Source organism: Meriones unguiculatus, chromosome 7, assembly GCF_030254825.1.
Source record: "Meriones unguiculatus strain TT.TT164.6M chromosome 7, Bangor_MerUng_6.1, whole genome shotgun sequence".
Lineage (NCBI taxonomy): Eukaryota > Metazoa > Chordata > Mammalia > Rodentia > Muridae > Meriones > Meriones unguiculatus.
Window position 1 is genome coordinate 97,357,983 of NC_083355.1, and position 14,866 is coordinate 97,372,848.

The window sequence follows — 14,866 nt, forward strand, 5'->3', positions numbered from 1 at the left end:
TCCTTGCTCAAGAGAAGTTGAACTGCTCTCAAACAGAAGTCATGTGCTTTCTCTGGACCTTTCTATTCTCCCTTTAGACAGTCTTCTAGAGCCGAGTGATGAGTTTTCTATTGAATTCTAGTTCTTTTGCTTCTGTCTGGAAATAAACAGTTGGACCAAGAATAAATAAATAAATACAACTCCGATGTGCTAACAACTTGCCCAGACAGTAATCATTGTGAGCAGAGAAGTCAACAGAAATGACTTGCTAGTTAGCATCACACATTAGCTGATTAGAAGTAATTCACCACAGCTTGGAGCCCCTGGGAAAAGATGACGGTAGAGAAGATTATAGGATTAAGTAGGCTTCTATTTCTCACGGGATAAGTATTTGAACAGCTTGTAGGATATGCTCCAAGGTTGGCTGTCCTCTCTGCCTACTGCAGTCTTGAACACTTTCTCACCTGTTACTGTTGATAAACAAGTGTCCCAATCTCTGAAACCGACAAGATTTCCACAGAGCAATCCAGCTTCGCTTCAGACTAATGTGATCTCTACCTTTCATTTTCTAAATAACAAGGGCCACGTGAAAAAAAAAAAAAAAAAAAAACAACAACAAAAGCAAAAACATGGTTCCCCACAGAAGCACTCCCATGTGACTGTCACAACATAACTAGGTGCCAGCCCTGATTTCCCCTAAAGGAATTATGCAGGCATGAGCTGAAATTCTCTCTTGGAAATGGAATGGATCCCTAAACTCCTCAGAGAACCAAGTCCAGGAGCAACAGGAAATGCCCTCATCTAGTACATCATACTTTGATACTGATCCCTCCTGTTGCTGACTAAAACCTGTCCTATTTGTAGGTTACCCAGAAACAACACTTTCGTTCCTCATCAAACAAGTCTTTACTGAACATTTGTTGCGTATCAAGAACGAATCCAGGGGTTGGAAAGATTGCTCAGTGGTTAAGGGCATCAGCTGCTCTTGCGGAGGACACAGGTTCAATTCCCAGCATCCACATAGCAGCTCACAGCTGTCTGTAATGATGGTTCAGTTCCCTGGAACACACATGCAGGAAAAACAATCAAACATGTAAAATAAAAATAAGTAAATCTCAAAAAGGAAAAAAAAATTTTAAAGTGAGTTTAAGAGAAACTGAACACACACACACACACACACACACACACACACACACACCTCATTTTACTGAGGCTGTCAATTGGATACTTTCCCTAGATCATTGCTATCTTCATTTTTCTATCCCCATTGTTCTCCCCTAACTGTGACATACGTCATTTTCAGTCAGAGTAGAGATTCTAAAGTATTGAAATATGGAAAATTTGACAACTCCTTTCCAGGAAAAGTTTAATTTATTCATCAGGGTCTCAAAGAACAGAATCTGTTCAAATAATGAAGAGTCATTAAGTAGACAGGGGTCCGCAGCATGTTTTACTTTTGAAGGAACTACTAAGGTTTTCCTAGGCCCTTTCCCGTGTTTACATTAGCAATCCTGGCTTTTAGGAAATCTCTTCTTTTGCCACTTCTGACAACTCCTAAACGTCTGAACATTCTTTGTATTCCTCTTCTGCTATCACCTTCAAATAAAACAGCCATTGTCCAGAACAGGTTCTCATCTGGGTCACCACAATTTCTGATTGACTTGCCCATGTGTACAGCACTGTTCTGATCAAGGTATAAGAAAACTGACATTCCCTGAAAATAGCATGCGGTTAATGAGATTAACGGAAGCACTTCCTTTCTGGATATTAAAGCTTCCATGTAGATAATTCCTCACCCTTAGCTTCTGGTGGAAGCTGGGAGGAGAAATCAGAACCAAAGACTCAGAGTGAAAAGACTGGAAACTACCAGGGACTCTCAGGATATGGAAGAGGCTCATGAGCCCATGGTCAGCCTGGGCTTCATAGTGAGACCCTGTTTCAAAAAAACCAACAGACCAAACAGGGAAGAGTAGCAGGTTCGTTAGTAAGCCCCTTATCAGCTTCAGAGATTAAGTATCCAAATGACCTTATGTCTTTTGAAAAATTGGGCCTCTGTCACGCTGGCTCATCTCTGTTCACATTGGCTGCACCTCTTGCTACATTCTTTCTCCCATTCTGGACTCTGGCTGCCTTCTCCAGTTTGAAGCCGCCTGCAACATTTCTGGTAAACTACACTGCTTATCAAGCAGTCTTCTTGTCCTCGGGGGTGTATTAAGTATCAGATGAGAACACTACAAAATTGGACAACTGATAATTTCATTTTACAATAATTTGCGATGATTAGAGCACCCGATTTCTAACCTCGGTCACTGGAGATGAAGAAGACAAAGGAGAGGAGTTCAGCAGAGCTTCCCTGATTTGGAGCAGCCTGCAATAAAATGTGATCTACAACTATACCGGCCCAAGGATTCAGAAGGAGTTACAAACTGGTGCGGCCATTATGCCCAACATAGTTGTCATATTACAAAACCATGCTCACCAAGAGCCTCTCTCCAGTTGTTTTGTTTTTCCAAGATGGGTCTCATCCACTCCAGCTACAACCAAAATAAAGATCTTCACAGACATAATGCATTGACTGAATCAATGTGTGAACATGAGAGTTCTGCAACTCGAGCCTTATAATGCATTAACCCACCAGGAACATGTACATACGCTGCTCTGGCATCCTCCTCAGGTGTCTGAACATATGGAAGACTGGTCCCCTCTGAGTGAGACTTAACACTCTCTGCCATAGACAGTATCTGGAATGCCCCCCTCCCAAAGCCCATGTATTAACGTTTTGGTGTTCTCAGCTTGGTCTTAGTGGGAAATGATAGAACTTTTAAGAAGTAAAGATTAATGGGATAAAGTTGGGTTATTGGCAACATTCCTTTTGAAGGGAATATCAATCCCAGGCCCTTCTTCTTCCTCTGTTATCAGCTTCCCAGCCACCTTAAAAATAAGTAAGTAAATAAATAAATAAATGAGCAGCTTCCATCTGCCCCATACTCCTGCTACGGCAAGCCATGGACCCAAAGATAATGGCATCAACTCATCTTCAGTACTGTGAACAAAAGTAATCCATTTCTCTTTTGATGCTGACTGTATCCATCATTTTGTTATAACAGAGAGCTACTGGATACACTCTAGAAGTTATATGCTCAGCCACTACTTAGAAAGGCCATGTGCGGGCCATTCTTTGTATATGGGCTGTCTCAGCATTCACTGCCATCAGCAAGGTCAATTTCCCCAAATCCACCATAACATATGCTAAGTCTTCTTCTATTTTTTGTTATTTTTATTAATCAATCAATCAATTAATCAATTAATTAATTAATTTTACATCCAAATCGAAGCTTTCCCTCCCTCCTCTCCTCCCAGTCCCTCCTTCTCCCTTCTCCTTCCTCCTCTCATTTTCCCCTTCCTTTCTCCTCAGAGAAGGGGAGATGCCCATGAATATCACCCTGTCTTGACATATCAAGCTGAGGTAGAGCTACACACACATCCTCTCCCACTGAGGCCAGACAACATAGCCCAGTTAGGGGAAAGGGATCCAAAGGCCTGCAACAGAGTTAGAGACAGCCACTACCCTAGTTATTAGGGAATCCCCCATGAAGACCAAGCTGCACATCTGTTACCTATGTGTCAGGGCTTAGGTATTTTTTTTTTCTTTAAACAGTTGTAAGTGTCACCCTCAAAGTTTGAAAGTATCAGCATCACTATCTTGAAGGAAAGACATATTTATTTGTTTGTTTGGTCATTCACAATTCCCACCCAGTATTTATGGAGCTCTGACCTTAGCAGTGATATAGAGCATATAGCTTAGAGCTTAAGGCATAGAGCTTTCCATTCTGGTTGAAAAGACATGATATTCAAGTAAGAAAAAAAAAATACTAGATAATTGCAGAGTCTGATAATATCAGGGGGAAATAGAGAGTTATAAAGCAAACTAGTGCTACTTTAAATTAATAGTTTTTGACTATTACTTAAAAAATAATTGAAAAAGTCTAAACGGTATTCAAATTTGTAAACCCCATTGTTCTTACTTGTCTGTTTAATTCCTCAGCAAGCCCAGAAAGAGGGTTGGGGGGGGATGATAAACCTCTTCAGCCTAGTGGTTGATTGTTCTAGTCTTACCCACAATGCTCCAGGAAAGATACACCTGGATCCAACGAACTAGAAGGAACTTTATGAAGAGTCTGGAGAGAGAATTCTGACTGACAGTCTTCATTTACTCTTCTCTTATTAGCCATCGTCCTTGAGAACGTGCATCACATAGTACAAAGCACACTGGCACAATAACTAAAGCATACTCTGTCGTGAAGCAGACCTCCCAAGGGTCTCTATTGTATTATTTTGCATCAAGCCACGGTCACTCGCTAGTGTTTAGTTGCCTACACTGTGCCTTCAGGTTAATGTAAGTGTACACACTGGGGTCATGTATAACAAAGATAGTTGTACTTTATTTTATCTTAGATAATTTTACTCTCTAAAAACACATGGGGCAAGGAAAGGGCCAATTGCAAAATCCTCGGGTGCTTTTGTACATTTGAAGGAAATTTTATTTCAAACACATTTTGTGACCTCATAAAAAATAGCATTTTTAGAAATGGTGTTTAAAAAGGAAAGGAGCATCATACCCATCACTTTTCACGAAGGGTATATGCTTTAATCTCATTTACATAAGCATCCACATAACAAAACTGGTGCTATTGGATAAAATGCATAACATTCAATTAATTTTGAATTTGAGATAAGCAACAGATAACTTCACATAGGAAATATTTACACTTGAAAATTATTCAGTGTTTATTAATAATTCGAATTAAACTGACCTCCCATATTTTAATTTGCAAAAGACAACTCTGCTCAAAGGACTGAGTCTGTGGAAATCCCTACCACCCCCACCACTCCCACCACTTCCATCCCATCTGCTGGTTAAGTTCTAGCTTCAAACATATGAGGAAATAATGGTCGATCTTGAGAAGCAAATTTGAGTCAGGGTAGAAAACATAATCACCAGGAAGTAGGAAATTTGGGCAACGGTGATAAACGTAGATATGCAAACCAGACATAATTCACCTTCAGGGATCCCTGGCACAGTGAACTTTTGAATTCCTAGCATGCAGAATGGTCCTTAAACCAGAAGAAAGTAAGGTGTCTTCAAAATTAATGTGACCTTGCTTACATCTTATTTTGGTATTTATTCTAATGTTATATGATGGCTTAAGGTTGCCTAATTCATATTCTCTCTCTCTCTCTCTCTCTCTCTCTCTCTCTCTCTCTCTCTCTGTCTAGCTACCTAAACAAGAATAAATACCTGACAGCTATTGACAAAGATGCTTTCGGAGGAGTATACAGTGGACCAACCTTGCTGTGAGTAACACAATGAATGGCTAGTAGCTTTATCTTTTTCTCTTTTACTTTTCTGAAATGAAAGAGATGTGAAGAGAGGTGATGCCAACTCTCTTAGTTAGGTTTCTACTGCTATGAAGAGGCACTATGACCACAGCAACTCCTATAAAAAAAAATCCTTAATTAGGGCTGGTTTACAGTTCATCGGTTTAATCTGTTATGGCCATGGCAGGAACCATAGTCAAGTGCAGGCAGACATGGTGCTGAAGAGGGGCTGAGGGTTCTACATCTGGATCCATCCCTCTCCAGGCAACTTGTAGAGGTTCTGTTTGTGGGCTAGTGGCTGTTTACAAAACTCTAAGATATGAAATTTGCAAATAAGTAGAAAGCACTCCGTCTTTACACAGAAATGCAACCATCTGATGCCCAGCACAGAGAAGAAAGACTGTAAATTATAATCTGATTCGTGTCTGGGAGAACTTATATTTCTAGGAAAGATGGGATATAAATGTGATTTCTAATAGTTGGATAATGCACCTATTTGTGCATCCGTTCTCATTACACACCCACGTGTAGTTGGTGATCATGTCCTATCAAGTCTTTCCTTCAAGCTTCTTTATCATTGTCATCTTCTCCATTTCCTTGGGTTTGCCTTAGTTTAACATCTAATTAGTCCTTAATAAAATTAAACACAGTGCCTTAAAGATGTACAAGACAATCCATTAGAGGCAAGAGGAAAGTATGTGTTTATAAAAATACAAAAAATTTAAGTTGTGTTAACATGTATACAGATGACCACCAACACTAGTAGGCAACAGGTGTATCCCGAGAGGAGAGTGGATGATTGGCAGTCCTATGTACCTGTTATCTTTACTCTTTCACCTTCAAAAGTTTTATTGTACTTTGGGAGTAACTGCTTCCTGGTAAGTAGGTTGGTGGCCCAGTTTTCTTAAAATGTGGTACACTCTGCAGGAAGTTTCTCCTAACTCACAGTGAAATGTAGCTAAAAGAATGTACAAGAGACAACAGGTGCAATCATTAATTCACACTAGTTGTGCTTGTCTGCACTGAGTCTACCCAGCACACACAGCAGTGGCCTATGAGTAGTCAAGCTGGATGAGGGAGGGGCTCGGGGTTCAGCCCCCACACCTGAGCTACTGTTCAGGGATAGATGCTGCAGGACAGGGAGCTGCTTCAGCTATTCTATTGACAGTCTATTCCAGTGACTGTCTCCAAACCAGTGGCCATATAGACAGCCCTAGCTAAGCGCAGTTTGTCACCAAATGAATAAAAGAGATGTAAATCTGGTGTAGGGATATATAGGGAAGAGGGGGAGGCTGGTGGGGAGGGGAGAGGATCAAGGAGAGTAAACAGAATGCATTATATCCATACATTATATATGAGATATTATCATAATTAATAAGAAATAAAAATGAAAAGAGGAGCAGTGTCGGTCTAGTTTGGGAGGTGCTTTTACAGAGTTTGGAGCACACCGAATATTTAGCAAGAGGTCTATTCAAAATATATGAATAAGAAAGAGGCAAAGAGAGAAACAGATCATTACAAAACAAAACAAAATAAACTATAGTTGGAGAACAATGAAATCTCAATACACAGATTAACACAGATTAGATATGGATTTGATTAAATAAGTCCTGAAACTAGTAGGCAAATAGAACTATATGAAGAGGGGGAGTAGGTAGAGGTAAATGGTGATGGAAGAGTGTTAAATTCATGTTCTATAGAAGAAAGCCAGCCTATGAAATCTAAAACAAACACATGGAGAAATGTTGACCATTATGGAAGGAAATAGCCAAAGCTGAAAGTGATTTCTACTGCTCTGGAGGCATTAGAAACTAGACTGGAGAAGATTAGAGATGAGACTGATGTCTAAGTGACATCTGACGTTTTTCATTTACTTCTTAGGAAATAAGTGCACTGGAGAGATTGCTCTGAAGTGAAAAGTGCTTGCTGCACAAACTCTGCACAAACTCTGGGAGCCAGAGTTCAGACCACAACCCCTCTATAACTATAAGCCAAGGCACAGTAAAGAATTTACCAAGATGGCTGCTCCATGATTTGCTAGGAAGGTTTTAATTATAGATATGAGAGAGACAGAGAGAGAGAGAGAACATCCAAAGGTTGGAGGAGTCCAGAGCACATAGAAACAGATTAGACACGGCTGATTCTATCTTCCAGAAAAGTGAGACTAGCAAGAGAGCAAATAATGTAGGCCGGGGAAAATCCTTGTCATTTTTAAAGAGTGGGAACTAAGCTGTAATCTGGAACATCCTGGGAGATGGCTTACTGGAGAAAGAGAGGGGAAGGAGAGAAGGGCCAGGAGGACTTTCACACACACACACACACACACACACACACACACACACACACACCAAGTTCAAATAAATAGGACAGAAGGAGTCTTGAGGTCAGCAGTGGCTTTGGTAGATGTCAACAGGGAACCAAATTACTCTTCCACTAGAGGAAAATGAAATAAGGAAGTAGCTCTTCCTGGCAGACAGATACTTGTTTCACAGGTTTCTGAGGAATGCTGAAAGCATTCACCAGCAATTCTATAGTCCAGTGTGAGCTGAAATAAAACTCATTTCCAGACGTATGCACTGCCCATTAGAGTTTGAGACCTACCAATAATAAGCCAGGTGTGTTTCTTGCAGGCCTGTAACCCAGCACTGTAAGAGGTAAGGACAAGAGGATCACTAGATTATGTGAGTGAGTGTGTGTGTGTGTGTGTGTGTGTGTGTGTATGCATGCGTGTATGTGCACGCGCGTGCTCCAATTCTTGGAGACAAGCTGCCAAAATGCAACACGGCAGAGAATGAAAGAGAAAGACACCCGATGCTGTCCTTTGGTTTTTCTGAATGCAGAGCTACATGTACTCATCTATACCACCACACATAAACACACATGCACCCACATAAGCCACATTTACACAAGTATACACACATATACATATACAAAATAACATAATAAATTAGGGGTAGAGAGATGGCTTAGGGCTCTAGGTTCAGTTCCCAGCAGACAGACCACACATACACATAAAACAAAAGAAATAAATCTTTTCAATTAAAGAAATAGTACTAAGTTTTTTTAAAAAATGAAATAAAAGGAGGAGGACATGACTACTTCTAAACTATGGAGAATACTTAGAAAGCAGGCAGAGGGAAGAGTCCAGGCTGAACTGGACCATGAGAGGAGAGATGCAGAAGGAGAACAAGAGAGGAACCACTCACCAAGAGAGGTAGCCTGGGCCGAGGAAGTGCAGTAACCAAAATGGCTGCATTATATGGGAATCAGGCTAGAGGGAGGGTCACAGAAGCCCAGGCCCTAGGAGGCAGGGTTTAGGATAGAGGGCAGGGTGAGGAGTCCTGGAAGGAATCACAGGTACTAAGTGAAGTTTATCGTGGGTTTGAAACCTAATAAGTATCATGCATTATATTTAAAAAAAATCAATTAAATCAAATAAAATATAAGAAGAACATTTAAAAAACTAATCAGCACTTGAAGGTTCAGTAAGAGCAAATGAACAATATCATTTCTTAAGTGCCAAGAACAGATGTTCTTTTAAAATTGCTTATGCATGATCCATAATATCATTTTAATTTTTTTCTTGAACCTGTATCAAAATCTTTATTTTCTTTTCCACAATCTTTCCCTAATTAGATTTGAAGGTCCCATGGGAAAAGGACTATGCCTTACAGTTTTGTAATGCCCTCACCACAACAGAAAATTTATCAGATGCACTGTAATTGAGTGTCAAGTAGCCATGGCTTGGTTGCCATTTGGTCTATAGGCTAAATGGACAATCTGAAGAGCATCTAAAGAAAAGGGAGTATTATTATATGTATTTCTGTCTCATATGATATCTTGGTAAAAGAATAGTCGTTCCTAACAGTCAACAAAAACATTAAACTTGCCTATGAACCGTCTTTTCTTAAGGTCACGTCTCAAAGAAGAATTTGATTTCTACCAGACACAAATCTGAGATACCATCTATTCTTCAGTCTTTAGTATTTTTTTTTTCTAAGAAGGCCTTTTAATTTAGCTTGGGAATTTAATAGCAGTGTTATTGTGTTCTGTCATAGAGATATTAGCCCTTTCCATTTTTATACTTTCTATTTTTTAATGCTTTGTTTCCTTCCCTCTTTATTTTGAAAGAGAAGCTCTTTGTGTTTATAATAGCAAAGAAAACAACGCGTTGAAATGTAATGCTTTCCATAACAATTAGGGCTCTACAGATCCTAAATTATGTAACTCAGCATTTAGCATAGTGATGGTAATTACCGTAATAGTCCCAACTAGCATTAAAAGTACCTCTTAAGAAGAGACAATCGTTGTGTTTATATCCTTGAGTCTGTGTTACATTTATCAACAAAAAGCATTCGTTGATGTCAGCTGTTTTCAAATTCTTCATTTGAAAATCCTCAGGCACGGCACTGCCAACTTTCTTGGCTTAAATAAAGTAAGTCTTTGTTTTCTTCAGCTCTTTGTGATTGTCACAAGGTTATAGTATTAGCAGAAATTTTGTGGTAAAGTTCTTTCTAGCATCTTGATGCATGCTTGATTTTTTTTTTAAGACGTACTTTTTTAAGTACATTAGTATTTTGCCTGCATGGATATCTATGTGAGGGTACTAGATCCCCTGAAACTAGAATTCCAGACAGTTGTAAACTGCCACGTGGGTGCCGAGAATTGAACCTGGGATCTCCGAGAGAGTAACCAGTGCTTTTAAACTCTGAGCCATCTCTCTAGCCCTGGTTGGTTGTCTCATTTTCTCTTCCCATCCATAATATATGAGATCCTTATGCCAGCCAACCTTTTTTCTTTCTTTCTTTCTTTCTTTCTTTCTTTCTTTCTTTCTTTCTTTCTTTCTTTCTTTCTTTCTTATCAATATGTGTTTGTGAGTGACTGTGTGTGTCTCCACAGATTACATACATTAGGCCAACATTCTAACCACTGAGCTACATCCCAAGTCCTTAATTTTTTGTGACAAAGTGTTGTTTTTGTTTTTTTGTTTGGTTGATTTTTTGGGGGGGCGGGGGTTGTGGTTGTTTGTTTTTTTCAAGACAGAGTTTCCCATGTAGGCTTGGCTGCCTGGACTCGCTTTGTAAACCAGGCTGGCCCCAAATTCACAGAGATCCATCTGCCTCTGCCTCCCGAGTGCTGGGATTAAAGGTGTGCACCACTACGCCCATTAAGACAAGAGTTTTGAGACAGCCCTTGCTGTGCAGGTACTTCCCAGCACACCTAGCTTCACTGTTCATCTCTTTGAGTCTAGTCATTACAGTGTGTGTAAGCAGTATCTTATTGTGATCTCATTATATGTTTCCCTGAAATTAGTGCTGATCATCTTTTAATATACTTACAAGCATTTTTATATTTCCTCTTGAAAAGTGTCTGTTCAAATCTTGTGTCCATTTTTCTATTGGGTCATCTGTCTTTTTTTATTGAGTTTTGATCCTGGGTAACATTTTGGTTCTAAAAGAATTCGTTCTAACTCTCACTCTTCTGCCATCTCTAGTTTATACTCTCTTGCTCTCTTTCTTTTCTGAGGAGAGCTGACTGACCTAAAAAGAGGTAAAGGCAGAACTCGTTCACTCACTTTTGTCATGGGCATTTTGTCGAATGTCTGCTAAACTCCATGGAAGTTACGGTGAAGAGGCTACAACTTTTCTTTTAGACAGGTCAAAATAAGATTTAAGAAAATTGTAAATACGTGACTATAACATAAATTTAACGTGAGAAAAGCCATAAGAAATATTTAGAAAATCAAAATACTAGCCCCGGTTAGTGTGATTAACAAAGACCTTATTAAAGAAGGAGCCAGAGAGTGGGGTAGAATTAAGTGAGAAAGGGCAAAGGGCAGACTACGAGAAAATATAAGCAAGGTTCATACCACAGAGTTTAAAAGATTCATTGAAATCATACTGTGGAGAACCTGATCAGAGGAGGAAGAATAGCCCACTGAAGCGTGGCCATGAAGACATTGGTAGTTGTCAAAGAACAGGGCATGGCCCTCTTCAACACACCACACGCCTTCTTTTCATTACCTCTAATCCTGGCTTTATCAGTCCTGGGTACTTGGTTCCAGTTTGCTCTTCTATATTTCTTAGCTACTTATAAGGAATTGTACCTCCCTTGAAGAAGAAAATCTAGCTCTGAAACCTGTGTCAGCTTGGATCCTGTCTATCTTTCTGGACTTCTCAGAGGAACTCCTGTGGCAGTTATCTTGGAGAGGGGCACCTCCTAAGGATTCAGAGTTAGTAGATGTAACTCTGATAGGCTGTTCTGCTTTACTGACTGCGAAAGCATTGCAAACCTAAGACAAACAGACGTGTTGTCGTGCCTGGCTCAGGAGCCAAGTTGCCGAGGGAACAGCTCAAGAACCTCATGCTTCTTAAGACACAGCCCCAGCTTTGTGGTCACAGCAAAGCCACTGAAAGAGGATCACAGAAGGCTTTGCAGAGTCTATATTTGGACAGTTATAGCTCCCGCACTGTGCATATTAACTTCTGGGCAAGACTGGGGATGGACAGCATCGGCCCTACGAATCTTCAGAACAGAAAAGTGGAACTAGAAACTACAGATACATGTGTTTCCTCCCAAGTCCTCATTTATTAATTAGATCTCTTAGTACTGCAGCTACTGACATGGAAAAAAATTAATGTTTTAAATCACAGCAGTCTATAGTGGCAGCATTACCTTTCAACAACTATTGAGACATCATTTGCAGAGTAAACCCTAAACTCATAAGCTTCCTTTTGGAAGGAAAGAGGTGACAGAGTTAGTGGGAAGATCCTCAGAGTCAGACAAATGTTTATTTGTTTTTATTTAATCAACTGAAAACACAACCATTATCATCTTCAAAGGGTTTTTGGTTTGTTTGTTTTTATTTAAATTAAAAAAAAAAAAGAATTTACTAAAATCCTGGGAACCACTACCCTGAATCTTAAGATTCATTCAAAATAAATTCTTTCATATCTATGCTAATGCTACTAGAATAATGTTTCATTGCGAAGAAAATAATTTAAAAATCTATAAACTCTCTTGTAGCACAATTTTACCACAATTAATTGCCTGAATAAAGGGTGGCTTTGTATTTGTCTTTTAGCATGATAAAAACAATGAAACATAAGAAATTTTGCTGAGTGAACTCCAGGAAAAAAAAAAAACACTGAAAAAATGTAAACGTCAAAATGTCATACCAACTCATAGTTTCTTAATTAGTCAGCATTTGTTCACCAATATCCCTCCACAGTGATGAGCCTGGAAAAAAAAATACAGTTATGTTTCCAATCCCCCCCCCCCCCCACCGCCCAGGACAGGGTTTCTCTGTGTAGCCCTGGCTGTCCCGGACTCACTTTGTAGATCAGGCGGGCTTCAAACTCACAGAGATCTGCCTGCTTCTGCCTCCCTGAATGCTGGTGGCACACACTTTGTTTCATCGCTTTAAACACAAATAAATCTTTTAGTGAATGCCTACAAGACTATGCTAAACATATATGTATAAATTTTATCTTGTACTTTCAACTTCAAAAATTATGGCCTCTCCATCACAATTCCTCTCATAGGTTTTGATGGTTTTATTAATATTGATTCAATTACTTATTATTAAAGGAACTGAGGATTCATAGGTCTCCGTAGCAAAGGTAAAAAAAAAAAATCAAGTGTGTTATATTCTGCAGCAACTTTTACTCAAGATGCTATAATTAACTAGATGAGGAAGGTCCATCTGCCTGGGTTTATATAAGCACAACATGGAGATTTTAGTGTGTAGAACTAGGCACACAATTTGTCCCTTGCAAACATAGGTGGGTGCCAACTTCTTTGTCTTTCTTAGAATTCTGTTCTTACAATAGTAGAAGGAAAGAGGAAGTTGTGGGATTTCACATGGGCACTGTCTCTGACAGGACACAGAAATCCATCTTGTTAATTGTGGCTCAGACTCCCTTTGTTCTCATCCCCTTGTGATGGACCTTTTCTGTTGCTGGATTCCAATTCGCAAGCATTTTTCACTGTAGGATCCATAATGCAACAGGAAACGCCATGAAGTCTCATGGCTCGAATCATGGAATCTGTAGGCTTTACCTATCTACTAAATGTTTGATTGTAGTTAAGAAATTACACTGAGGAAATCAGAATGCAAAGTAGAGTAAAATAAGCTTTGAGTTCCTTTAAAATGACCCTAAATTTGTCCGGTTTCAGACAAAACACTCTTTCTCGATTAACATGATAGTTGGGAGAGTGTCTGGTTGAACTGAGCCTTTGGCAGCATTTCTCTGAGCTGCTGAACAGTTCAACATGATCAGTAAATGGTGGCTAAAAGTAAAAGATGATAAGTTGAGTTTGTGCTTTTATTTCCTCTTCCTCTTCAGATCATCCTTTAAAAGATGAAAAAAGAAATTTTAAGATATATAAATCTACAAGGGCAAAGAAGACAGGTAAGGGCATATCCACAGTCTGGAGAATCATGAAAGAGAAAAGCAGAGAGGAAAAACAAAACAAGAAGTTTTGCCGAGTGAACTCCAGGAAAAAACAAAACAAAACAAAACAAAAAAACACTGAAAAAAAGTAAATGTCAAAATGTCACGCAAACTCATAGTTTCTTAATTAGTCAGCATTTGTTGACCAATATCCCTCCACAGTGATGAACCTGGAAAAAAAAAGTACAGTTATGCTTTCCAATTCCCTACCCCCCCCCCACCTCACCTAGTCAGAGGGGTCCTGCTCTGCAAAGAACCTTTGTGGTACAGGAGTTAGAGGTGATGTGTGTGGCCTATATCAAGAGAGAGACATGGAACTAAAAGAAGAATTCACTGAATGTGTTTATTTGGAAACACTGACCCTCTATATTAGTTACTTTCTCTATTGCTGAGATAAAATGTCCTAACAAGCAACTTAAAGGAGAAAGGGTCTATTATGTTGGCTCGAAGTCCAAGGGTGCAATCCATCGATTCAGGGAAGACATGGTAGCAGGCTGGTCACAGGGCATCTATAGGCAGGAGGCAGACAAAGATAAAAGCAAGCACTAAGCTAGCTTCCTCCCTTTTACTTAGTCCATTATCCCATCCCTTGGAATAGAAGGTTTTCTCACTTTTAAGATAGGATTTTTCGCCTCATTTAGCCCAATCTCAATAACCCCTCACAGGCATGATCAGAGCTTCATCTCCTCGGTTATTTTAGACTATGTCAGGTTTTCAGTCAGTATTGACCAACACATGCTCTAATCCATCCAGGCAAACATCATAATATTTCCTTTACTAGGATTTCAGATCTTGAGATTTCAAGTCTCGATCCAAGATGGCGGCCCCAAGAGGCCGCTGTGTCTGACAAGATTTCAAGTCTCCTTTATGAAGAAGTTAGAAGACTCTGAAACAAGCAAACAAAAATAGACACCCATAACCTGACATTTTATAAATACAATACTTTTATTAATTCTTTGAGAATTTCCCAAATGTATATAAATATATTTTGACCATATTCATTCCTCACTTCTCCCCCTAACTCTTTCCAGAAATACTCCCTACTCCCTTCC

General features: G+C 39.5%; 1 protein-coding gene across 3 annotated transcripts in view; it reads left to right on the plus strand.

Moving 5' to 3' along the window:
• The window catches only part of Tshr (thyroid stimulating hormone receptor), a 122,508-nt gene that overhangs the window by 93,627 nt on the left and 14,015 nt on the right, over positions 1 to 14,866 (plus strand). For 2 of the 3 annotated variants that reach the window (XM_060387989.1, XM_060387990.1), the window contains exon 8: positions 5,257 to 5,334. In XM_060387989.1, coding sequence (XP_060243972.1) covers positions 5,257 to 5,334 — 78 coding nt within the window. Of the gene's footprint in view, positions 1 to 5,256; positions 5,335 to 9,270; positions 9,810 to 14,866 lie in introns of those variants that run through there. The other variant, XM_060387991.1, reaches the window with a different exon arrangement.